Source organism: Microtus pennsylvanicus, chromosome 14, assembly GCF_037038515.1.
Source record: "Microtus pennsylvanicus isolate mMicPen1 chromosome 14, mMicPen1.hap1, whole genome shotgun sequence".
In the NCBI taxonomy this organism is placed as follows: Eukaryota; Metazoa; Chordata; class Mammalia; order Rodentia; family Cricetidae; genus Microtus; species Microtus pennsylvanicus.
The window spans coordinates 36495309-36520184 of record NC_134592.1 but is presented as its reverse complement, the minus strand read 5'-3'; the positions used below and the strand labels follow the sequence as shown (position 1 = coordinate 36520184).

The window sequence follows — 24876 nt, the reverse complement described above, 5'->3', positions numbered from 1 at the left end:
CTTGTTTTTATTTTTATTTTTCTTCCCCTTGGGGTGTCTCACTGGAGACCTCTTCGTTGTGATAGCCACAGCCTTTAGTTTTTCTTTTTGTCTATAGCTGTATTACCAGTTTTTTTTTTATTTTTTAAACTATTTCCAGTTCAAAACTAACACTTCCTAGGGTTTTAGAGTCTGCTAAATTCTAGCAGGAGGGAATAATGTATAATTTGAATGGCTTTTGTTCAGTGGTGTCCATGTGCACAACAGTGGCTGTCTTGTAAATTTAATGTCTAACAGCCCCACTTTTCAGGTTTAAGCAGTGTTACAATCAAGCTTTTACAGCTGATTGTGTGTGTTGTGCTGAGATCCAAACTCAGGCCTTCACACATGCTAAGGCAAATGCAGGGCCACTTAGTTACACCTGCAAGTCTGCTTCCTAATTTTTATCTTTTAAAAAAAGTTAATGTAAACTGGGGTGGGGGTGGTGGCACATACCTTTAATCTCAGCACTTGGGAGGCAGAGGCAGGTGGATCTCTGAGTTTGAAATTAGCCTGGTCTACAGAGCGAGTTCCAGGACAGTCAAAGCTATACAGTGAAGCCCTGCTTGAAAAACAAAACCGTTGGGTGATGGTGGCACACGCCTTTAATCCTAGCACTCGGGGTGGCAGATCTCTCTGAGTTTGAGGCCAGCCTGGGCTACAAGAGCTAGTTCCAGGACAGGTTCCAAAGCTACAGAGAAACGCTGTCTCAAAAAACCAAAACAAACAAACAAACCAAAAAAGTTAATGTAAGTTAGATGTAGTGGCACATGCCTGTAGCTGAAGTGGGAGAACTGCCTGAGCTCCTTGGACACCAGCCTAGAAAATATACAAGACCCCATCTCAACCAAACAGTAAAACCCCTTTAGTGTACCAGATGCTTTCGAAGTTAGAATGAAAGGAATTCCACAGCTTCTCTGCAAATTGTTACAGACAAGACCCCATTGCTTAACTAAATTGAATTCACTGGACAAATGTTAGTATTTGAGCTCTTTTTCTGGGTTAGGGACTAATGGACAAATTAACATGGGTCTGGCATCAGTATTCTTTTTACCTAACCTTTAATTTTATGTGTATGGGTGTGCTGCCTGCCTGTGTGTCTGTATGCCTGCATCCTGTACACCACGAGTGTACAGTGCTCTCAGAGGCCAGAAGAGGGTGTTGGATCCCCTGGGACTGGGCACTGACTCTAAAGTGTTATCTTTCCAAGCTCAGAGCCACTTAAAAGTTTATCTTTGGGAAGTCCAACTGAGGGACTTTTGTCTCACAGGAAGCCAGCCTCGGGCCAGACCCTGCCTTTGCCCTGGGGACAGAGTGTAAGCAGTGTTAGCTGAGGTTATCTGTTTCCAGGTCTACTGCCAAGCAGAAGGCCTTGAAGATTATTTTATATTTGTTCTTTGCAGCCTGGCAATAGGTACCATTAGTGGCCACGCCCGGCACCACCCAGATCTCTGTGTCATCTGGGTTGATGCTCACGCTGACATTCACACACCCCTCACCACGATATCTGGAAATATCCACGGACAGCCACTTTCTTTTCTCATCAGAGAACTACAAGACAAGGTAAGTGGGCCAAAGGGGGAAAGTGAGAGGCTTGCAGGGTTATCCTGGGGCTTTGGGAATCTAGTTGAGGTTTGGATGAAGGTGGGCTAAATGTGGCTAGCCCAACTCCTTCACTTGTTATTTTTACCTTAGTAAGGACCATGCAGTCAGCTGGATGCTGACCATAACCGTCTCTGTTCTCAGTGGGGGGTTCAGTAGGAAAAGCAGTTTGTAGAAGTAGGTGATAACTGTAGTACTTGACACTTCCATAGCCAGGAACTCTATCAGAGGCTCCCACACCTTAAAATACACTGATTTAGAGGCTAAGTGACCCTGCTTGCCTTTGGGTTCAATTTTTCTGAGCTCTTTAAAAGACAGGACAGTTTATGCTAGGCAGACAAGACTCTCTATTCCTCCTGAGAAGCCAAGCTAAACCAATGAAAGATGAAAGAACCAATCTGTAATGTGCAAAGGGGTGGGAAGGGCTGCCCAGCATATTCCTGCTACCTAGGTAGTTAATGAGAAGCCAGATCACCTTAGGAGACTTTTTTTTTCTTCCCTGAGACAGGGTTTTTCTTTGTAACCCTGGCTGTCCTGGAACTCACTCTGTAGACTCAGATCCCCTGCCTCTGCCTCCCGAGTGCTGGGATTAAAGGCGTGCACCACCACCACCCAGCAGATTTTTTTTTTTTTTTTTTTTTTTTTTGGTTTTTTGAGACAGGGTTTCTCTGTGGCTTTTGAGCCTGTCCTGGAACTCGCTCTGTAGACCAGGCTGGTCTCGAACTCACAGAGATCCGCCTGCCTCTGCCTCCCGAGTGCTGGGATTAAAGGCGTGCGCCACCATCGCCCGGCTCAGATTTTTTTTTTAAATATTCTCAAGAAACTTGTATTTTGTAGCTGCCCTTCTGAAACATTTCCACTGAACAGTTTTCTCTCCTAGCTCGAGTGTTTTTTGGCATTTTAAACATACAGTGGACAAGGAAGTGATGTATACTCTTAGATCACATGGTGATTACCTTAAGAGTAAGAATTTCCTCTCTTCACAGGTACCACAACTGCCAGGATTTTCCTGGGTCAAACCTTGTCTCTCTTCCCCAAGTATTGTGTACATTGGCCTAAGAGATGTGGACCCTCCTGAACAGTAAGTCGATGTAGGAGGGTTAATTAAGCTTTGGGCCTGTCCTGCCTACCAGTATGAAGGCAAGAGTTCCTAAATATACATTTTTTAAAACTAGAGTCTTCTCCTTTTATCTCATCAGTTTTATTTTAAAGAATTATGACATCCAGTATTTTTCCATGAGAGACATTGATCGAATTGGTATCCAGAAAGTCATGGAACAGACATTTGATCTGCTGATTGGCAAGTAAGTAATGGCAGAGCATGTCTACTTCTAGGTCCCAGGAGGAGACGGGGCAAACTCTGGGAGAACAGCACGCTTAAGTCTGTATCTTGAACACAGCAACTTCTTAAATAAAAGCAAAACACGGACATGTATTTTCAAATACTTCAGAAAGGCATACTATCAAACAAATCACATTCTCCTGGATTTGGGAGGGTTTCATTTAATTTACTGGCCCATCCTGCTTCTCATGGATTTTGTTCGTTACCAATTTTGCAAGCATCTTACGATGAGAAGCATTTACTCAGTATTCCATAGTCTCAGCTCCTCCTAGTCTTATTACTGCTTCTTCCGAGTTCTGTATTAAGCATAAAACTGCAGGCTAGTTAGGATCATTTTCTCATCCTTCTAGGCAGTCAGTCGAAGCTGCTAAGAAATCAGTCATTTGCTATGAGGATGCTGCATGTTAGTTTCAGTCATGGGATATCTGTACTCATCAGAACTGGAGGGTACATTTGAAAGCATTAAACTGGATTGTATTCAGCTGCAACAACTATAACCTAGATGAAGCTAACTTAATTAGTACATTGTGGAAGTAAAGGATTCCTTCTATTGAATTAACTGGCGTGAGAGGTTCTACTGCCCTAGGTAACCAGAAATACACACTGGAGTTTTTCTGAGGCATGCAAGCAACATAAACAGCACTATCTTAAAGTACAATGTAAGAAGTTAATATGCCAATCTGAGTAATTTCCAGGAATAGAAAATCTAGAAATACGCAGGGTTAGTAAAGCCCCAGGACTAGAACAAAATCAAGCTGTAGCCACAGAATGAAGACGAAAAGCATAACCAGCTATATATCCTCTCGTCCTTTTCCTTTCCAGAAGACAGAAGCCAATCCACCTAAGTTTTGATATTGATGCATTCGACCCTAAACTGGCTCCAGCCACAGGAACCCCTGTTGTAGGGGGATTAACCTATAGAGAAGGAGTGTATATTACTGAAGAAATACATAAAACAGGTATGTAGTAGCCAAGTCTGCAGCCTGCTAACTACACATATAGAACATGCCAAAATCTTTCCGCAGGGGCGCTTTTCTGTGTCTCTGCATTTGTTTTTGGTTAGACCAATATCATATGACCAGGTTAATAGAGTATATAGATATTTAGAGGCCTCTTTGGATCTGGACTGTACCCAAAATATACTAATTCTGAATAGGAAATTATGTCACTCACTACGTAGTAGATTTAATATACGAACAGAATGCCAAACATGCATTCCCAGTGTCTAAACTGTCTAAAGACAGAGTGATAAACGAGGCCAAGCAGCCCATTTTCTCTCATTGTCAGGGGCTGTTGGTTCGCTAGCAGCTGCGAATTGGAGTTAAGCTCATCACAGCCAGCTTTTGGAAACAGGTCTCATGCAGTCAATGATGATTAAACTCATGTAGTTGAAGGGGGTGACTCTGAATTACATATCCTGCCTTCATCTCCCAGGTGTTGAGATTACAGGCATGTGCTAGCCACCATGTCTAGCTTTTAAGGTCTCTAGAAAAAAAATTTTTTTTTTTTTTAAAATCTGGTCACCCTCCATTGTCATTTCTCAGTTGCCATCCATCTTGTTTCCTGGATCTCTTACTATATGGAATTCACTGAGTAGGCAAGCTGGCTAGCCAATGAGCTCCAAGATCCACTTGTCTCAGCCTCCCTAACTGGAATTACAGTCACACAGCATTATGCCTGTGCCTGGCTTTTTAAACACGGGCTCTGAGGATTCCGCTCAGGTCCTCATGCTTTGGACAAGCACTCTGACTTGAGTTAGCTCCCCAGTCTCAGTCTTGAAGTCAGTGTATATCAATATCTTTTTTCGCTTTAATCTAAGGTAAGCCTTCTCCTGGAGCTTGTTGGTAAGTTTAATAAGAAGGATACCTTTAGAAGAATGACTGACAAAGGATTAATGTGAATTTTATATTATCAAGAGTAACTACCACATGATTCAATTTCACTAATCATTTCATGAAACAAAAACCAAACGTGTAGCCCAGGCTAGCCTTGAACTCGTGATTCTCCTGCCTCTGCCTCCTTCAGCAAATCCTACTGGCGTGTGCCACCACAACCGGCGAGGAATCCTTTTTTGTCTTTAAGCAGGGTCCCACTATGTAGACCAGGCTGGCCTTTAACTCAAGATCTGCCTGCCTCTACCTCTCAAGTGCTGGGATTAAAGGTGCAGACCTCATAACTGATAAGAAACCCTTTAGAAATGACTTAGAACACACATGGAAGCCTTGTATTTGACTCTCTTCCACCAAGTCAGGTGTGAGCCTTAGTGGCAGAAGCCTTTACCCTCTGATCCATTTCTCCAGTCTTAACTGGGTCCTAGAATCTACTAGAACCTTAGGTGAGGACTGCCTTTCAGATCTGACAATAGGAAGACAGACTTACTAGATCCACAAACATAAATATTGCCAATGATTTTTTAGTTAAGAGAGAACTTGGAAGTTCAGTACTTTCAGGGGAGTTAACAATCTTACCAAGCAGTTGTGGCAGTGGTGTGTCTTGTGTTTCCCTTCTGTTTTATTGACCGGATATTGTCAAAGATAATTTACTTAAGCTAATCCGCAGGATGGCAGTAGTCTGGAAACATTCCATCTACATTGTTTTGATGGTACACACCCTTTAAGAGGGTATTTTAGGATATGCTAGAGGTGCTGGTTCAACCAGTGGGAATATGAAACAAATCACTAGGGACACAAGTACCTGTGCAGGAAATGCTGACAGTGCAAAGTTAACATCCTTGTAGTTTTGTAAAATACAATCAATTCTGCATTATTAAGAATGTAAGAGCCACTGTACAGTTTGTCGTGTACCATAATAAACTATTAGGTATTAGAATATGCTTTGACTTAATAGCTACCCTAAATAGTCTTACATACTTGTGTTACTGAATTCTAGTTTGTTCAGATCACTCTTTAAGAGGTAGATGAATCCAGAGCAAAATCTAAACTAGGAGGTGCTGGGCAGTGGTGGCGCACGCCTTTAATTCCAGCACTCAAGAGGAAGAGGCAGCTGTATCTCTGAGTCTGAGGCCAGTCTGGCCTACAGAGTGGGTTCTAACATGGTCAGGGCCATACAGAGAAACCTTGTTTTGGGGAAAATCTGAAGACAAGTAAACCAGATAAGGGTGTGGGGGGAGTGGAAGGTAGATATGGATAGGTTCTTTTTTCAGTCCTAATGTAGTTATTATTTTAACTAACTTGTGGTCAAGTGGACAAGGTGAAAAGGGCTTTAGGTTTTCTTTTGTGTAAGAATGTTCTGCCTACATAAGGGATGTACACACACAATTGGTGCCATGGAGTTTAGGTGTTGGGATCTTTCGGGATTAAGAGCTATAGACACTATTGCGCCACCATGTGGGTGTGGAATTGAACCTGAGTCCTCTACCATTGGAGCAATGGCTCTTAACTGCTGAGCCATCTTGTCAGGCCCTCATGGGTTTTTGAGTCAGGGTTTCTCTGTGTATCCCTGACTGCCCTGGAACTCACTCTATAGACCAGGCTGGCCTTGAACTCAGATTGGTCTGCCTCCGCCTCTACCTCCCAAGTACTGGGATAAAGGTGTATGCCATCACCACCTAGCTGGTGTTTTGTTAATTTTGGCTTTCATGTTTGTGGGGGAGTGGTGAGCCCATGTCAAGTAGACAACTTGTTGGATTGGCTCTTAACACCATGTGGGACCCAAGGACTGAACTCAGCGGTCAGGCTTGGCAAAGGCACCTTTACCTACTGAGCCATCTTGCCAACTACAGAAGGCTGACTGACAGCAGGCAATTTATGTTGGAAAAGGACTTTTTACCAGATGGAACAACCCTTGCAGAAAGCAGCAGCTAGGGAAGTTTCTAAGGCCGTCTTCTATCTTTATCGTTCCAGGGTTGCTGTCAGCTCTGGATCTCGTTGAAGTCAATCCTCATTTGGCTACTTCAGAGCAAGAGGCCAAGGCTACTGCCAGCCTAGCAGTAGACGTGATTGCTTCAAGTTTTGGCCAGACAAGAGAAGGAGGACATATTGTCTATGACCACCTTCCTACTCCTAGCTCACCAGATGAATCAGAAAATGAAGAACGTGTGAGAATTTAGGAAATACTGCACACTGGCACTTCTCACAATGGCATTCCAGAGCTGCAAGGCATTTAAGGGACAGATATTAAATGGCTGTCTGGATCAATACTGCCTTACTGAGAACATCTGTGCACTTGCAATTGTAAAATTTCCTTTCTGTTTGGTGACCAATACCACTGCTGTACGTGTATTTGTAGTTTTTTGACGTTTACAAGATATTAATGTTATACATGTAAATCTGAAGGAGTCATAAACAGCATTTATTACCTTAGTATATCATCCTGGTCTTGTTGCTGTTCCTTCACATTTATGTGGTTTTCCATCGCCCTCCCTCCCATAGTCTGGCTACACAATGCATTCTTGAACTGTTAGCCCGCAGCAGCAATATATATGCTTAACACCGTTCATTCAGATGTTCATTCAGAGTCAAGATTCTGGCCCACAATCCCTTCCCTCCAGGAAGCTCAATGGTGTCGAAAGAATTTGTAGTACACCAGCCCGACCAGGATGGCTAGCTCCAGTAAGATGACGATGGACAGCAGCAGCTTGTTGGTTGTCACTCTACGAAGACAAGCAGAGTAAGTAGCCATGAGTCTGGGTCACCTATTTCTAGCTGTTTGTAATGCTGGATACAGTGAGGCAGACTGAGTTTGTGTTTGTCCTAAATCCTTCAGCTAGTGACAATTCATGGTGCTCTTCGGCTGTAACTGAAGGACATCACTTAGTACATCAGAGACGTGGGAGGCGGGAATATAAATACCAAAATACAAACATGGCTTCTTGATTCTACACATATCCCCCACGTGTATTTCTGCTGCTTTAAATATGGTCCTATTAATACATACAGCTCTGAGGGCACACTGGAGCAGGGTTGGGGGTACCCTCTGATTTCAAAGTTAGGGTCATGGATGGGCCCTGCTTTTAGGTCAAGTAACTAGTGGCCCTGAGTACTGCTTTTTAGTCTCTTGTAAACTTCTGTTTCCTATTTCTCCCTCTGCTCTGCTACCTAAACAGTCACTGTCTAAATAATTTATTTCAGATTATCTCACAAGGAATTTACCACGATTTGGGGAAATTCTACTCCAAGTACTAGTTAACAGAATGGATGGTTGTAGATCTTATCAGCTCACATGTACACAAATACACGCCACACTACCATGTACCCAGGTTAGCCCTAGTGTCAGTACCTCCCCTTTGGCCTTGTTTTGCTGCTGTTAGTACTTACCTCAGGTTGGTTGTTTTAATTTGTGCACGTGTGCATGCAATGCATGCACACACCACCAGAGTTCACTTGTGGCAGTCAGAGGACAACTCCCTCAACACACCCCACAGCCACCTTTACCGCCTGCCAGCTTGTTTTGTTGATATTTCTTGCTAACAGGACTCCCTTCAAGGGCCTGCCATGAAAGGCAGGAACTCAGCTCTATCAGTGTTCATGCCGGGTGTTGACCAAGCTGCTCAGGGAGTGGAACAGCATATTGGTTCCTGAGGTCTCCTGAGAAGTGGAGACTGACGTTAACACTGTCCAGCAGACAGGCTTCCCTCTGCTTTAACACAGAACCCTAACCTGAGATCCTTGCTGCACAAAACTACATCCTTTGGATGTCGAGTGCTTGTATAGCACTGAGGTTATTAGGACATTTGTTAAGTTAATGTTTTAAACTTTCTTAGTTGAAATACATTAAGTCTCGAGAAGTTGTGGGGGGTTTTGTTGTGGGTCTTTGTTTGTTTTTGTTTTTGTTTTCCTTGAAACTTACTTTCTGGACATTGAGCGGAGAATCTTTCGGCTTTTACTCAAGTTTTCATTTGTGTTTACCAGCTGAAAGAGAAAATAACCATCATTTCTTCTTCTTTTCAAAAAAATTCTATAGAATTTGAATAGTGGACACTTAAAGGTCTTTCTTATGACATGCGAGGAAATCCAATGAATTTAATGGCTTATACCTGAGTATAAATAAAGGAACCTAGAGAGGTCAAGGCGTGTGGGTGCTCATCAAGGAGGGAACCACTGTATCTCATTGTTCTTGTAGGAGTGGGTGCTGTGAGTAAGTACAGAAACGCTAAAGGCATTCCAGCACATGGGAAGCAGAGGCAGGCTCTGTGTGTTGAAGACAGCCTGGTCTACATAGTGAGTTCCAGGTTACCCAGAGCTACAGAATGAGACCCTGTCTCAGGAGAAGGAAAAAAAAAAAAAGAATAGTGCCACAGTTACAAGATCCAACTTTCTGACTGCCAAATAGGAAGGTTTCCTCTGTACCTGGCCTGTGATTGCAGGACAACTTAAGATTTAAATTTTGTCAGTCAAAACACTAGGAGAGCCTCTTGAGTTGGTGTTTGCTTATTTTTTTTTTAAGGGTTTATTTTATGGGTATCTTACGGGTAAAATGACTTCTTTGTTGTCCAGCATGGTGGCACACAACTTTAATTCCAGGAGGAAGAGGCAGGAGGATCACTGAATTCCAGGCTTAAACGAAACTCAGTCACACATATATATGTATTTTTTTTTAAAGAATATTTATTTATTATGTATACGATATTTTGTCTGTGTGTATGCCTGCAGGCCAGAAGAGGGCACCAGATTCCATTACAGATGGTTGTGAGCCACCATGTGGTTGCTGGGAATTGAACTCAGGACCTCTGGAAGAGCAGGCAGTGCTCTTAACCTCTGAGCCAACTCTCCAGCCCTATATGTATTTTTTTATGTGTGTGTATTATCTGTGTGAGAAGGGAGGGTGCCTTCCTTGGTTGCTCTCCATGTTACTAAGAAGAAAGGATCTTTCAAATACACCTGGCCACAATGGCTGGCGACAAGCTCCAAAGGACTAGTGAGCAATATCTAATCCTCACCCTCCAACTCTGGCCTTACAGATAATGAGCTGCTACTTTTATTGACTGACCCATCTCCTTGGCCCTGTAAAATTAACTCTAGGGAATTTTTTAGCCAAGCAATTTAAAAATTTAGTATCCCTAGAAAAGTATAGGGGTGTGTGTGTGTGAGAAAGAGGGAGGGTTATTCCCGGAATTCAGGCCTGCTGTGGTGCCTGGCCTTGTATGGAGGACCCACCTACTTTACAGACTGCCCAGACTTACCCTATTCTTGGTACGTTCCAACTGTTCCCGTTGTTCCCCCAGCTCTTCTATGATTTCTGTACCAATCTGGTCAGTTTCTGTGGCAATCCGATGAGAACGCTCAATGCTTTGGGTGGCCCGGTTCAAGCTTTCTGTGCCTTGTAGAAGCAATGCTCTTTGAGACTGTAGCCGATTCTGACAGGAATAGGGAAGGGAAGTGTTAGACTTGTTTATCCCACTATAAATGTATTATCAATACATTCCTTGTGACCTTCTTCTTTTGTAAAAGGGATATAGTGAGCAATCATTTCATTAATTTTTCCTTTATATCTGCAGGGCATTGGTTCTAGGACACTCCTGCTTAAGTCCCATGTGTAAAATAGTATGGTGTCTGCATATTAGCATATATATACACCTTCCCAATACATTAAATCATCTTTAGATTAATTATACCTGATGAAAGGTAATCTTATGTAAATAGTTATTTATGGTTCAAGAGAATCATGGCCAGAAAAAAGATGTTCAGCATATATGAGAAAGATTTATGTGCATGCTAGGGTGCATGGATGCTAGAAGAGGGCACTGGATCCCTCAGAGGTAGAGTTTTTTTGAGACAGGTCTCACTGTGTAGTCCTGGCTGACTTCACCTCACAGAGAGCTACCTGCCTTTGCCTCCCAAGTGCTGGGATCAAACAGGTATGTGCCACCAGGTCTGGGTAGATGCAATATTTTTTTTTACTCCAAGGTAAAAAACTCCAAGGTATCCAGCTGCAGTAGGTATGAAGGTCACAGACTAAAGAGGTGTGTCCCACTGCCTGCTATATTTTCGTGAGTAAAGAGAAGAGACTGGGAAAAAAAAAAAAACCAAACCTGGAGCATTTTCCCCATGGACCAGCTGAAGTCTACCATGTAACTTGTTGGTTGCTAGCAATGTCAGCCAGCACTCAGACTGGGCCAGGGGAGGGAGCAAAGTGACCTGATAATGTAAATAGCTAAATAGCCTGCAACTTTAAAACTATTTGTTTAAATATTTACTTTTTTTTTTTGTCTTACTATAATTCAAGCTCAAACTCATCATGACCCCCCAGGCTCAGCCTCCTCCAGTGTCTGTCGTCATGCCTGGCTGCCCTTTAACTTTATAGTGCCACAAGTAAACAGCTAACCTCTAAAACTCTAGAAAATGACTAGTTCACCGACGATGGGCTTGACTGGTACTGAGGACTTAAGGACCATATAAAGCACTCTTTCTTAGGATAGATCTGAGGCATTAAAAGCCAGAGACATTGCCACATTCTTAAAAACAACAACAACAAACCCACAAAAACTTATGTGGCTATCCTCTGTTGGTGAACTTCACCTCATGCCAAACAGCACTCTGAAGTGAACACGCTGGTGACTGGCTCACAGGGAAGGGAGAATCTGCTACCCTAACTTGCCAGGAGCTCTAAATTTTAAAGTCCCCACTGTCCTCTATAATCCTAAACAGCATGACGACAAAAGCAGCCTAGGTCAGGCCAGATTTAGTAACTATGGGCAGGGATGGGGGCAGTACTAAGCTCTGACCTATTTGAAGCACACACAACTAAGAGGGGCTCAGCTCACAGAGCTTATTACAGGGCAAGCGACAAACGGCACAAGATGTCATCAAGAATTTGGTTCTCAGGAGGCAGAGGCAAGTGGATCTCTTGAGTTTCAAGACAGCCAGGGCTACATAGAGAAACCCTATATGGGGGGAAAAAGATCTTGAGCTTAGGTAGTGCACACCTTTAATCGCAGTACTCAAGAAGCAGAGGTAGGAGATCTCTTGAGTTCAGGGTCAGTCTGATCTACAACAAGCTCAGAACAATATACACTGGCCGGGCGGTGGTGGCGCACGCCTTTAATCCCAGCACTCGGGAGGCAGAGGCAGGCGGATCTCTGTGAGTTCGAGACCAGCCTGGTCTACAGAGCTAGTTCCAGGACAGGCTCCAAAGCCACAGAGAAACCCTGCCTCGAAAAACCAAAAAAAAAAATAAAAAATAAAAAAGAACAATATACACTGTATCAATATTTTTTAAAAAAAAGCAGATTCTAGGAGCAGAAAGCATAAAAGAAAAAATCACCATGGGCCAAATAAAACCAAGTGTGTATGATGCATGCTTGTAATCTTAACAAGGAGGCAGAAATGGGAGGATGGCTCTAATTCTGAGGCCAGTCTGGTCGATATAGTGAGTTCCAGTTCAGCAAAAATGGGGGCTGGTGAGATGGCTCATTGCCAACCAAGCCTGAAGACCTGAGTTCAATAATGGAGACCAGCAAATTTTGTCCTTTGACTTCCACACGTGTTTATGCATGAATACAAAATAAATTATGTAATAAACAATAAACAAGTAGGGCTGGAGAGATAGCCCAGTGGTTAGGAGCACTGGCTGTCTTCCAGAAAACCTGGGTTCAATTCCTAGCACCCACATAGTGGCTCACAACCACCTGGAACTCTAGTTCCAGGAAATCCAATGTCCTCATTTAGCCTCTATGAGAACTGCATGTACATGGTAAACAGACATGCAGGCAAACAGTCATACACATAGAAATAAATGGAGTTTTAAAAAAACACAAAAGGAAAGGAGGAAAAACAATTTTTAAATAAAATATACAGTTTTAAATGATTAGGCTAAAGAAAGCAAGAAAAGACAGCGTCAAATAAATCAACCTCAGACAGACATGGAATAGCCCTACTGAAGGTAACATGTATTATCTAAAATGACTTATGGACTTGGGAAGGGTGGCAAAGGCCATATGGTCTCCAGCTACTCAGAATGCAGAGTCAGGAGGCTCAACTGGGCATCTGAGCCAAGTCTGGGCAAAAACAAGAATCCCCTTGCAAGAAATCTTACAAGTTCTGATAAATGTAAAACAAATGTTAGACCTTTTTAACCCCCGTTTTTGAGGGGAAAGTAGCAAATGACCAGAGTAATTTTTACAGCTTCTGTTTCAACAAATTCTATTTGCCTTTTTTCAGCCTGCCTTCACAGGTGTACTCACATGCATCCATTCAAACTTGTTTCTTAAAAACAAAAACCAAAAAAGCAAAACAAAAACACAAAAACAAAACTAAACAAAAGCCGAAAACCTAAAATCTAACTGGATTTGGGGAATATAGCTGAGAAAATGATTCTAAGATTTATATAAAAGAAGAAAAATTCAAGAAGAAAAGGAATTAGATCAATAGGTCAAGATAGAATCTAGCCAGGAAGAATTTCTAGGTTTGCTAAAAAACAAAGTACTGTTCTTTATCTGTATTATATGTATGCACACAAAGAAATCTTGGAAGACCTGGATTAAAAAGGTTCCAAAGGGGAGAATGGGACTAGATGTGGGAAAGAGGCAAAGAGCAGGAAAACAAAGCCTCCAGCATGCGCTTCCGTAACTGTTGCCCACCTAGTTCTTGTACCACAGCCCTTAAGGGAGGAGCAGCTACCACTGCTCACTCTTACTAAGCACTTACCACTTACCAAATGCTCATTCTCTAAGGCATATGCACCGTACTTCACATCTCCTCGGCCGCCAGGTGTGGCTGTCAAAGGTGTGCTTCTCACCTCGCGATGGAGTTTAGCAAGGTCCTTGCGGTAGTTTCGAAGTTTAGACATCATGGGATTACGGAAAGTCAGGGGTGCATACCGTAGTTCTTCCTCCATTTCTGCCAACTAGGAAGGCAGAGAGCAGTAAGTAGACAGCCTGGTTTCTCCCTAACCTGGGCATACGCTAGTTTAAACTTTACCACAGGCGATCAAAATAGCAACTCTATTTTGTGGCAGGGCCAAACAAACACCATGCTCACTGTAAGTACCTGAAGGAGTTTCTAGTAGACACTCAAGGAAGTATGTTATGGGGCTGGAAAGACAGTAAAGTGCTTGCTTTGCAAAGATGAAGACCTAAATTAAATCCTCAGAACCTATGTAAATAAAGTGGGGGATGGCAGTATGTACTTATACTCCCAGTGCTGGCCAGTGTAGCCCAGTTCCAGGCCAGTGAGAGAACCTGTTTCAATAAAGAATAAAGAAAACTGCAAAGTGGATGGAGCCTGAAGAATGAGATCACATGAATGCGCACCTACATATACACGTGAACTTCCACCACAAGCTAAGGATGTAATGAATGCACCCATGATAGAGTGCCTACCTACCAACACCATACGTGTAAGGACCTAGGCTCTATACCTAGCACTGTAAATAACACACAGGTCCCATGAAGTATACATCTGTGCTAATAAGTTTAACAAAGGTCAGTTACTGATCATAGTGGGCAGCTTCAGGAAAGGCATGGGAATGCCCTACTATTCATATCAGGAATGCATCATCAAATGCTTGTACTTCAGAAATCAAACTTTACCTATTTGTGTTTGTTAAGCCCCCTTCACACCCATTCCCACCAGTCAGCCTCATTTATTAAGTGTTGATAGTGGTGTTAACTCGGCAGGATCTAGAATCACCTAGGGGACAAATTTCTGGATACACCTGTTATCAAGGGCAGCCTCTGGGATGATTTTGATTGCATTACTCAAGGATGCGAAGGACTGACCATTGTGGGTAGCACCATCCCCTACCCAGGATCCTGGACTGCATGGAGAAAGAGCTGAGCAGTAGCATGCATTCACATCGTGCTCTGTGATGTGACCAGCTGCTCCAGGGTCTGCTGCCTCACCTGTCTACGACAGAGGACTGGAGCCCTGCACTGTGAGCCAGACAAACCTCTCCTTTAACGTGCTTTTGTCAGAGTATTTTATACAATAACAAAAGAGAACCTAAGAGTTACAAACAGTCCAAATCAAGATGAGTAGACAGGAAAAGGTTACCTGTTAAGAAGTCATAGTGTTTATAGAACAGACCAAAACCAAGTACAAGAAACAAGGACTTGCTCCCTGTCCTCACCGTTTCATTTGCTTCCTGTTGTTTTTCATCAAAATCTCTGACCAGCTTCTTCTTCTCTTCTAGAAAAGACAAGTGCATTCCAAACGTTTATTACTGCTTCTGTGCATTTGTAGAGGCCATTCCCACTGCTTAGAATACCCTTCCCATTTGTCCCTGGGTGGGGGTGGCAACACTTAACCCCCTAGAGGCTTAGAGACTTGCTCTCACTGTACCTGAAGAATGCCTACTGCACTGGCATTTAGTACCCAGGGAAATATTTCTGCTGAGGACAAAGTCTAGCCTAACAATTACCTGGTTCTAAAGCCAACAGCATCCTATTACAGGTTTAAATTAACAATCACGTCTAACCTTTTCTCCTCCCACCCTCATGGAGGGGCAGGCACTCTCACATCAATAGGAATGTCTACCAACACTGGGTTTCCAAAGTGAGTCTGTAACCACCACTATTCTGCAAAAACATACTCAAAATTCACCCCCTCTGCTCATAGTGTGATGCATCTCTCGCACCCGTGGTGGCATGGACAATGACCTGAGCGTGAGACTGTCATTCCGTTCTCAGCCCTTCACGTGTCAGCTAAATTGCTGCACACATTTGTTTGCTTATTTGCTTAGGCGGGCTCTCCCAATGTTGGCCAGGCTGCCTTCAACTTTTAATCCTCCCAAATGCTAGAGTTATAGGTGAGTACAACCACTCCTCCTGTCTTGTCTTTAACAGAAACTACTGATCTTCCCTTTCAGCAATAAGAGAACAAGCTTGCTTCAGAGTAATAATATCTAAATGAATATTATTTCACCTTTACTATGTTTCTTCTGATTATTTATAATATGAAGATTTTCCACTTAAAATATACATTTCCTTTAAAGCTAACTGTATTAGACACATATTTTACATGAATACATTGATAAAGGAAGAATGTCTAAATAACTAAAAATGGCACCTAGCAGAGTAAAAATGACTGAGGTACTTGGAATGCTGTCACCTGGTAAACCTTTGTAGTGGGGAGAGCCCTGATTAATTCGGTTGGGAACCAGCATAGGACCTGCCTTAACATGAAAGCATGGTTAATCATTTCTGTGGCTATAAAACAGGGAAGTAGATCATCCTTTCATAGCTAACAAGAAGCAATCAGTTTTATTTGAGAAGAATTTGAATTTCTAACAATGTATGCATCCACTGGGTGTGGTGGCTTACACCTTTAATACCATGCAGAGGCTGGTGGATCTCTGAGTTTGAGGCCAGTATGGTCTACGAAGTGAGTTCCAGAGCTTTTAAAAAAAAAAAAAAATAAAAACCAAAATCGTTCACCTGAATGAGCTACATGAGGAAACCTATACATGATCTACTTATTACAAAGTTATCATAACTTACAATAGTTTATGAACTCAATTTTTTTTTTCAAGATAGGGTTTCTCTGTAGCTTTGGAGCCTGTCCTGGAACTAGCTCTTGTAGACCAGGCTGGCCTCGAACTCACAGAGATCTGCCTGTCTCTGCTTCACGAGTACTGGGATTAAAGGCATGTGCCACCACCGCCGGGTTTCATTTTTTTCTCTTTTGAAACAGGGTCTCATATAGTTCAAAACTCACCACTTCCTCAGTAGTCAAGCATGACCTCTTGCCACCACCTCTCAACTCCCCATTTACTATGCCCACCCACTGCTGGTTGACACTCCCTTAACATACACAAGGCACTCCCAGCAAACTAGTCTTCATACTGCTCACAAAACAAAAACCCCAAACAAAATAAACAAAGTCTAATGATCCATTACTTAAAAAACAATACAAATGGGGGCGGGGGCTGGAGAGATGGCTCAGTGGTTAAGAGCACTGGCTGCTCTTCCAGAGGTCCTGAGTTCGATTTCCAGCAACCACATGGTGGCTGACAACCATCTGTAATGAGATCTGGCACCCTCCTCTGGCGTGCGGGCATACATGGAAGCAGAATGTTGTATACTTAATAAATAAATAAATCTTTAAAAAATAAATAATACAAATGGGGAAAAGTTTAGCCCTGACAAATGGTGCACACATCTTGACCATCTATGATATAACTGAGATGGACACCAGAGCATGTCACTGTTCCTGAGGGGTGTGTTCTGAGCCACCAATAATGAAAAATACTTGCAACCAAGAATGGTCACTTGCACAGAGCAGTAAAGCACTCTTATGTAATAACGTGCCCCCAAAAAGCCAAGTGTCACTACTACTATGGCAAAGCCTATCTCCAAACTCAAGCACACCCTCTTCGTGACCCACGCTAGAAAACGCACAGCACAGTATTGTATACATACCTGTATCCCTTCCCTAGCTTGGATCTTTCTATAACTGTGCCACTCTTTGTTATTCATTTACTTGAGGCAAATTCTAGAATAACTCAAGAAAGTGACAGTGGCAGGGAGAGGTAGCATTTGATGAGGGGAATGCTTTTACCAATTCTGTGTCACTGGTATCTTCACTCGTTCTGGATGGAGCTGTAATTCTGCCTGACCTTATAAAACCCAAGCGTTCTATTACGAGTGCCCTACAACTATATACTATTCTTCTAGGTAATGTATTACCTTTCAAAACAGAACTTCATGTTTGATCTCCTTTATGGAGTCCTAGATTTAAAACAAAGAGAAGGCATAAGAAAGAAACCATTCCTTTTGGTGAAGAAGCTAGAAAAGCTCTTTCCAGTCTTGGCTCCAAGATTACCAAAAAGGACCACAGTCATGCACAGGCAATGCACTGTATGAACTGTAACAGGTGCATGCCCAAGGACAACGCCATCAAGAGGTTCAGAACATTGTAAAGGCTGCTGCCTGCCATTGGGGACAGCAACAGGAAACAATTGACAATTATGTGCTTCCCAAGCTCTGTGTCAAGCTGCATGATTACAGGAGCTGTGCCATTCACAGCAAGGTAGTCAGGAATCAATCTTGTGAAACAGGAAGCCCTAACACCCTCACCATGATTTAGACATGCTAATGCTGCCCCTCGACCTCCACCAAAGCCTGTTAGGATGGAAAAAAATCTGCGAAAAATAGATGCTGGAAAAGCAAATATTCAGTAGTCAAAAGAGGCTTGTCTATTCAGCTGAGCGGCCACTAGCTGCTTTCTTATGCTTTAGTCTTACCCACCAGTCAACATTACAGCTAGGATGGATCTAGAGATTACCAACTCCATTTTACAACTTCAGAAACTAGAACCTAGACAGCCATGTTCCCTAAGTGGCATGGACCACACCGTGGTCACTGCTGCTTGACGAAGTTCCAGTATTTCAACACTGCAGATCACACTTCTTCAGCACCATTTTATTTTTATTTTTAATGATTCTCACTACTGGGAAATTTTGTAAAGGATAAAAATGTGTACAATGGTAGTCTCTCTAAAAAAAATTCTTTGGAAAGAAATCCCCGCCGCTGCGGAACCAGGAATTCCATTGTGCTCTCCTAATTACACCAAGAACAAGAAAGTTAAGAGAATTATTAGGCGCCTGATCCCAAAGAAGAAAAGCCTACAACTCAGATCCAGAGCCTGAGGTCATTAATGGCGAGAGTTCAGTTAATACAGAGAAATCAGAATGGTACAGTATAATGGGAAAAGAGTTAAGACATCAGGACCTTCCCTTCTGGGAGCATTATGAGGGGAACAGGCCCATATAGTAAGACTAAGAAACTGTAGTAGTATGTTTGCTCCCCAGAAGTCCTTTTCCCGCGGTCAGGCATTTGGATAAGGGTCTCCATTCCCTTGGGAGCTTAGGCAAGTTCCTGCTTGATAATGCAGTTATTCTTCTTATCCCTGGCAAGTGGAACTTATGGCCCTTCTCTAACAGATGACTGGTGCCTATTGTCAAGATCAGTGCTAGATTCCTCAACAACCCCTGATCTCAAGCCACACCCCAGCGCACAAGCCCCTCGTCTCCCACTCAATCCTATGTGCAACTATACAGTATAAAAGGTGTAATATTTTCTCAATTAAAGGCCAGCGTCAGGTGTGTCTGTTTCCTCGTCTCCCTGCCCCCCAACTCCACACATTCACTTTGGAACCTGAACCCCCACCAAAGTAGGTCTCTGGCACCTCAGGCCAAAGGAATATGTGTGTGGTGACATTGGCTTTAAGAAGCGAGTCTCTTGACACGGAATCCAAATCTTCTGTATATGGCCGTGTAGAACTGAAGGATGTTAGAACATACATCCTTTAACAACCAAAAAATATTCTAAAAACAAAAACAAAAAAAATCTCTTACTCTTTTAGGGAGCTGGAATCCATGCTAAAATCAACCACAAAGCAGAATTGTATAGTGGGAAGGATGGGCCCCCAAACCAAGAGTGAGCCACTGGAAGCAATTGCATATACTTCATCTGTCAGATGTGAGTGAAGGGGGAGGGTCAACTGCTTCATTTGATAAAGGGGTTAGCATCATATTCTGGAATTAAATGGAAATAGGCTTTGAAAACTGCTAGAAAAGGCTCAAGTTGATGCACTATGAAGGTTGTCACCCTCTCCTTATATACTGGCTCATTAGTGAAAACCTTCAGTTTCATCAAGACCATTCGCTTCGAGCACACCAGTGTGACACTGCTGTGGCCTACGGGTTCTATCTGTAGACTAACAATGTACTCTCTGCATCTGTTGCATTTGTAAGTGCAATGCAGCAATAGTGACTGCAGAGGGCAGTGTGGGTGATGAGTGGGATAAAGAGATCAGTGATTATCATACATGGTAAGACTGTCACTGCCCTAAAACCTTCCTGAACTAGGACACACAGTGACAGCTATCCTTCGAGGCCAAGAGCGAATACAGACTACGCTTTGGGGAAATAAGCATCTCTTTTGCTTCGGTTGTTTTAATAGGTGTACATATCAATATGAAGAGTAATGAAAATGTGAAAAATAGAAATAAAATTATTCTGTTTACTCAGCTATTTTCTTCTAAGACCTCATAGTACCCTTAACAACCCAAAATGATTTTTGCAGTAATTTAACAAATATATATGTAATTTTTTTTTTTTAAAGACAGGGTCTCACTGTACCCCAAACTGGCCTTGAACTGCACCGCCACACTCAGGTTAGGATGTGCTGGGCACTACTCCTGGGAGTTTATGATACACACAGAACAGAACAAAATGCTATTTCATTTCTAGTTCATAGTTCAAACTTAAGCCAGCACCAGAAATCCTTCAAGCGCAGTTAAGACAGACACCTGTCACGACAGTTACTGATCTGTTCACGAGGTGGGGCCTGAGCATGTGCATCTAACAAGTTCCCGGTGCTTCCAAACTCCTTTTCTAGTCACAGAGAGACAAACAATATGCTACATCATAAATGTGTAAAGTGCTGAGTACATTAGAAAGTAAGTGTTCTGAGACCAGGAATAGTGGTGCACACCTTCAATCTCAGCACTCAGGCAGGTTTTTATGAGTTCAAGGCCAGCCTGGTCTATAGATGGAGTTCCAGGTCAGCCAGGGTTACATGGAGAAACAAGCAAAGCAAAAATCAAAACCAAACAAAAAAGAGCATCCTAAGAATAGCTGTATAAAGAGTTAATAAATGTAAATAAAGAGCAAATTCCCAGATATTAATAATAGCTAGTAGCTCTCACTACTACCAGATGGTATTACATACATTGAGTCATTTACCCTCTCACAAAAATCCCAGGAAGTTAGATGCTATGTTTTATTTTTAGAGGAAACTAGTTTGGTTAAAATAACTTGCAAGGTAGCCAGTCTGAAGCCAGTCTTTCTCTCTTTCTCCACCTGTCCCCACTCACCATAATGTATATAAAATCCAGTCTAAAACTCTCTTTGTAACTAGGTAGACCAAGATGAACTTTAACTCCCACAGATTCTCCTGTTTCTACAGCCCAAGTGCTGGGGTTAAAAGTATTTGCCACTGGCAAATTCTTGGTTTTTACTACATTTACTATATTAATAAATTCTTCATAATGGTTTTAATGGCAGAAAAATATTTTGTCAGGCTAGGTACAGAATACACTCTACAGGTAGACAGTCCCATCTAAAACTCAAACGAAACTGCTCCTTATATTTAAGTTCCTGCACTCAACTGATCACGTGAGAAAACACGGAAACGTCAATCTCTTATCCACCAGTCTCATAAATCTGCCTCAGAACCACCTGTTGGATTTAAGGGCTCACTCTCCAGAGTCCCACGCTTACCTAGTCAACTGCCACGGAAGCTCCTAACACAGTCTCATATCCATCCCGTCTCACATCCTCTAGCCAGCTACCGCAGCCTTGCTTCGAAAATGAAATCCACATTACTCAGCTGCTTAGCTTCCTTGCGGATTTCCCCTACGACATCCAAAAGTCTTGATGGGACACAGTCAAGTTCCTCTTCAGTGTGGCTGTGTGACTTCCCTCACCTCCCGCCTGTCTCACCCATAAGCTAAACTCTATGTTTAGAATTATTTAAAACTTTTCGTTGCCTACCAAACGACCAAACTCTACATCCCCAACCCCTAATCTCACGATTTTTTTAAAGTCGTCTTACTGAAACACAGGACCGAAGACTTAACCTCCTATGCCCCTGGGAGGCAGATAACTAAGAATTTGAGGCTCTAGGACATGAAAGGCTCTCTAGGAGCCCACACCCTAAAGTCTATCCCTTTGCACGCCCCGTCAGGCCAAGTGGCTGCAGGTGACCCTGGGCGTCGGGGGCAGGACCGCAGCAGGGGGCGTGCCCGAATGGGAAGCGGGGAGCCCGGGGTCCACATCTGGAAGGACCGAACCGGGCGGAGTTCTCCTGGTCTGGCCCCGCCCCCGCCTCACCGGTCCCCGCGGTCCCCAGCAGTCGCTCGGGCACCCCTCGTAGGTCTTCCAGGAGGCCGCGGAAGATCTCGTGCAGCTTCTCGAAATGCTCGGAGGAGGCGGCGGAGGTGGCCATGGTGCAAGCTGCACGTGAGCGTCGGCCTCTGAGACTCCGGGCGCAGGGCCCACTCCCTCCTCAGCGATCAGCTGCCCGGTCCCGAAGCCATCATCGCGACAGCCGCACCTGGGCCGCCCGGAACCAGGCGCTTCCGGGGTCCTTCGAGCAGGATGCCCTGCCCTTGCTGTCACCGCACGGGCGCCGGGCACCAAAGCCTGACGGAAAGCCGGGGCGGGGACGTCTCCCGGCTACTCCAGGGGCGCGGCGCCGCGGCGGGGATGAGCAGCTCTCTCCGACGTGAAGACAGCCAGCCAGGCTGGGTTGGTTCCAGGCGAAGGGCCCGAGGAAGCCCGCGGGACGGGCGCCTCGGCCGCCTCATCCGGGCCCACCGGCCCTGCAGTGCATGCTGGGGGTTGTAGTTGAGTGAGGTTGCACTGTGCAGGGGCGTGGGAGGCCAGTCCTGTTGCGCAGTGACAGGAAAGCCCTGGAGCCTCTACATCATCCTCGCTGTCACCGCAATTCGTTCTGCCACTACTTCGGCTAAATGTTCACTCTTAGCCCTAGATAGATAGGTGAGCAGAGTCCTGCCTGCCCTCGATGGAAAAACACTATTATTGGGGGACATTAAGTGGACAGGGTCACGTGCTTTCAGAAGCGGAAACTAGGCTGTGTGATACCAAAATACACTCACCTTCTAGGGGCTGAGCCAGTCTAAGTTCATTAGGCTGGCCTGGGTTCTCACAGCAGGTTAAGCATAGATATTGTGCAAAGACCAAGTCATATATTGAAAAAACAGATTTTTATCTCTGCCCTTGGGTAATTTATGATCTGCTGTGGAAGACAGACCCGTGTAGCCGTGTCTTATCTGCCGTTAAGTGAACTATATCAACAATCATGAAGTCCTTCCTGGCCTTCCATGGGTATTTGTTTCTATGTATACTGCTGACGTGGTTTGCACAAAGAGCCTGCTCTCAGAAGTTTGCGTGAGAGTTCAGTGTTTATACATGGAAAGATATATATGGGCTGCGGATGTAACCGGGGAGTACAAACGCTTCTCTAGCATAAGCCCTACATTCCATTTTCCAAGGTGTGTAGGGGAGCGGGTAATGTTTGGGTTATTTTTATCTTTGAGGCCGTGGGTTTTGCTTGCTTGAATTCATTGATCACTGAATTTAATAAAATGTAATATGTGTTGTGCAGAGATGACAAAGTCTGAGGTTGTTAGTGGTGGTGCAAAGTTTTCATAGACCAAAAGTAGTGTCACACGCTTTTAATCCCAGCACTCGGGAGGCAGAGGCAGATGGATCACTGAGTTCACGTACAGCATGGTCTACAGAGTGAGTTCTAGGACAGCCAGGGCTACCCAGAGAAAATAAAATTAAAACATGCGTGAGTGTAAGTGTGCTGCCTGTGGAGCCCAGAAGAGGGGGTTGGATCCCCTGGAGCTGGAGTTACAGGTGGTTGGGAGCTGCCTGTCTTGCATGTAAGAGTCATGTGATCCTAACAGCTGTACCATCTCTTCAGCCCCAAGCCTTCTATTTCTCTGTCATAGAAACAAACAAGGAGAATCTGCTATGACCAAGAGCTGTGGAAACAGTGACCTTTGGAAGGTGGCATAATAGGTAAGTAGGAAATAGATAATTTGATGATCACAACCCAAATGAATGGCATGTGACTTGCTGTTGTACTGTAATGACTCTGGGACACGTGATCCTTTAGGGCGGGAATAGCTGTATAACTACAATAAGTTTTCTTTAGATTACAATTAAACTTTTGTTTTATTCTTATAGTTATCATCTAGAACTACAAACATAATTTAAAAGAACCTTTATTTTCATTGACAGTAGAATATAAATTAAGTAAAATACTAATTCAGTTATTCACTGTATTATCAAAAGTTCTCCAATTTCCCCATAAACTCATTTTTAAGTATATATTTTAACGGTCAGAACAAGCCCACCAGAATTCTTAATTTACATATATTAGACATTAAAGATTGTGGTCTTTCACACAAGATGACTTATGTGTAAGCGCCTGCATGTGTATCTGTCGTACACCACATTTGCCCAGTGCCTATGGAGGTAGACGAGGGTGTTGGATCCTCTAGAACTGAGGTTCTAGATGGTTGTGAGCTGCCATGTAGGTCCTCTGGAACAGCAGCCAGTGCTAAGCCATCCCTTCTCCCCACCCCCAATTGACATCTTAATATTGTTAAGCTAATGTAAGAAAAAGATTATAAAATTAACTGTAATTACCAGTGTCAGACCTTAGAATAAATTTTCTAAATAAAGACATGTTAATTTTTCACTTTTGTGCTTTGGACTTTTTCTACACATACACACACACACACACACACAGAGAGAGAGAGAGAGAGAGAGAGAGAGAGAGAGAGAGAGAGAGAGAGAGAGAGAGAGAGAGTGAGTTCAAAAGTGTGGCTTTCTATAGGTGTCTATTGCTATTTTTCAGTTGTGGTTTAGTTTTTTTTTTTTTCATTTTTTTCTTTTTCTTCTTTTGTTCTGAGACAGGGTTTCTTTGTATAACAGCCCTAGCTGTCCTGGAACAAGCTCTATAGACCATGCTATCTTCGAACTCACAGAGATCTGCCTGCCCCTGCCTCTCAAGTGCTGGGATTAAAGGCGTGCGCCACCACTACCCGGCATGGTTTTACATTCTCAACTGATCCCTTCCTATCATGTATTCCCTCCCAGGATTTTCTTTTTCTAACACTGTTCCCTGCTGCACCTGTGCTTCTCTGTGACCAATTACTTCATGCACAGCGGCTCCCTCTCTTTGCAGCCGTACTCATTAATAGCAAAGACTCCACCTGGGTTTGCTCCACTCTGGTAATTGTCTAAACTATACTGATTTAGGACTTTTCCTTTGTAGCTGCCGTGAATTGTGTGGAAACACTCTCAACTTCATGAACGCACAGGAAGATGCACAAGGATCAACAGTGACGAGGAAAAGGTCTTTCCTTTTCTCATTGCCTAGGAGAAACAACGGCACAAAACAGAGGCCTCCA

At 43.4% G+C, this 24876-nt stretch overlaps 2 protein-coding genes and 1 long non-coding RNA gene across 5 annotated transcripts in view; 2 read left to right on the top strand and 1 right to left on the bottom strand.

Moving 5' to 3' along the window:
* Arg2 (arginase 2) overlaps window positions 1-7287 on the top strand; it is a 33191-nt gene extending 25904 nt beyond the window's left edge. Inside the window, exons 4-8 of the mRNA XM_075948700.1 lie at window positions 1422-1581; window positions 2607-2701; window positions 2820-2924; window positions 3785-3921; window positions 6826-7287. Coding sequence (XP_075804815.1) covers window positions 1422-1581; window positions 2607-2701; window positions 2820-2924; window positions 3785-3921; window positions 6826-7031 — 703 coding nt within the window. The 3' untranslated portion in view covers window positions 7032-7287. The remainder of the gene's footprint in view (window positions 1-1421; window positions 1582-2606; window positions 2702-2819; window positions 2925-3784; window positions 3922-6825) is intronic.
* On the bottom strand, window positions 7253-22234 carry Vti1b (vesicle transport through interaction with t-SNAREs 1B). Of its 3 annotated transcripts, none has more exons than XM_075948701.1 (6): window positions 21758-22234; window positions 14990-15048; window positions 13574-13765; window positions 10104-10277; window positions 8771-8832; window positions 7253-7574 (listed from the first exon to the last, which is right to left on the bottom strand). In XM_075948701.1, exons 1-6 carry the CDS (start codon window positions 21870-21872, stop codon window positions 7478-7480), a joined length of 699 nt encoding a protein of 232 aa, XP_075804816.1. In that variant the 5' UTR covers window positions 21873-22234; the 3' UTR covers window positions 7253-7477. The 3 variants fall into 3 exon arrangements, with proteins under 3 accessions (XP_075804816.1, XP_075804818.1, XP_075804817.1); XM_075948703.1 differs by lacking the exon at window positions 21758-22234 and adding an exon at window positions 21146-21647; XM_075948702.1 differs by lacking the exon at window positions 7253-7574 and adding an exon at window positions 7643-7720 and having other exon boundaries at window positions 21758-22017.
* A 56-nt stretch (window positions 22235-22290) lies between these two features.
* On the top strand, window positions 22291-24873 carry LOC142834637 (uncharacterized). The gene is made up of 3 exons (XR_012907658.1): window positions 22291-22426; window positions 23379-23476; window positions 24741-24873. It is a non-coding gene; the product is annotated as an uncharacterized LOC142834637 (long non-coding RNA).
* The last annotated feature ends 3 nt before the right edge of the window (window positions 24874-24876 follow it).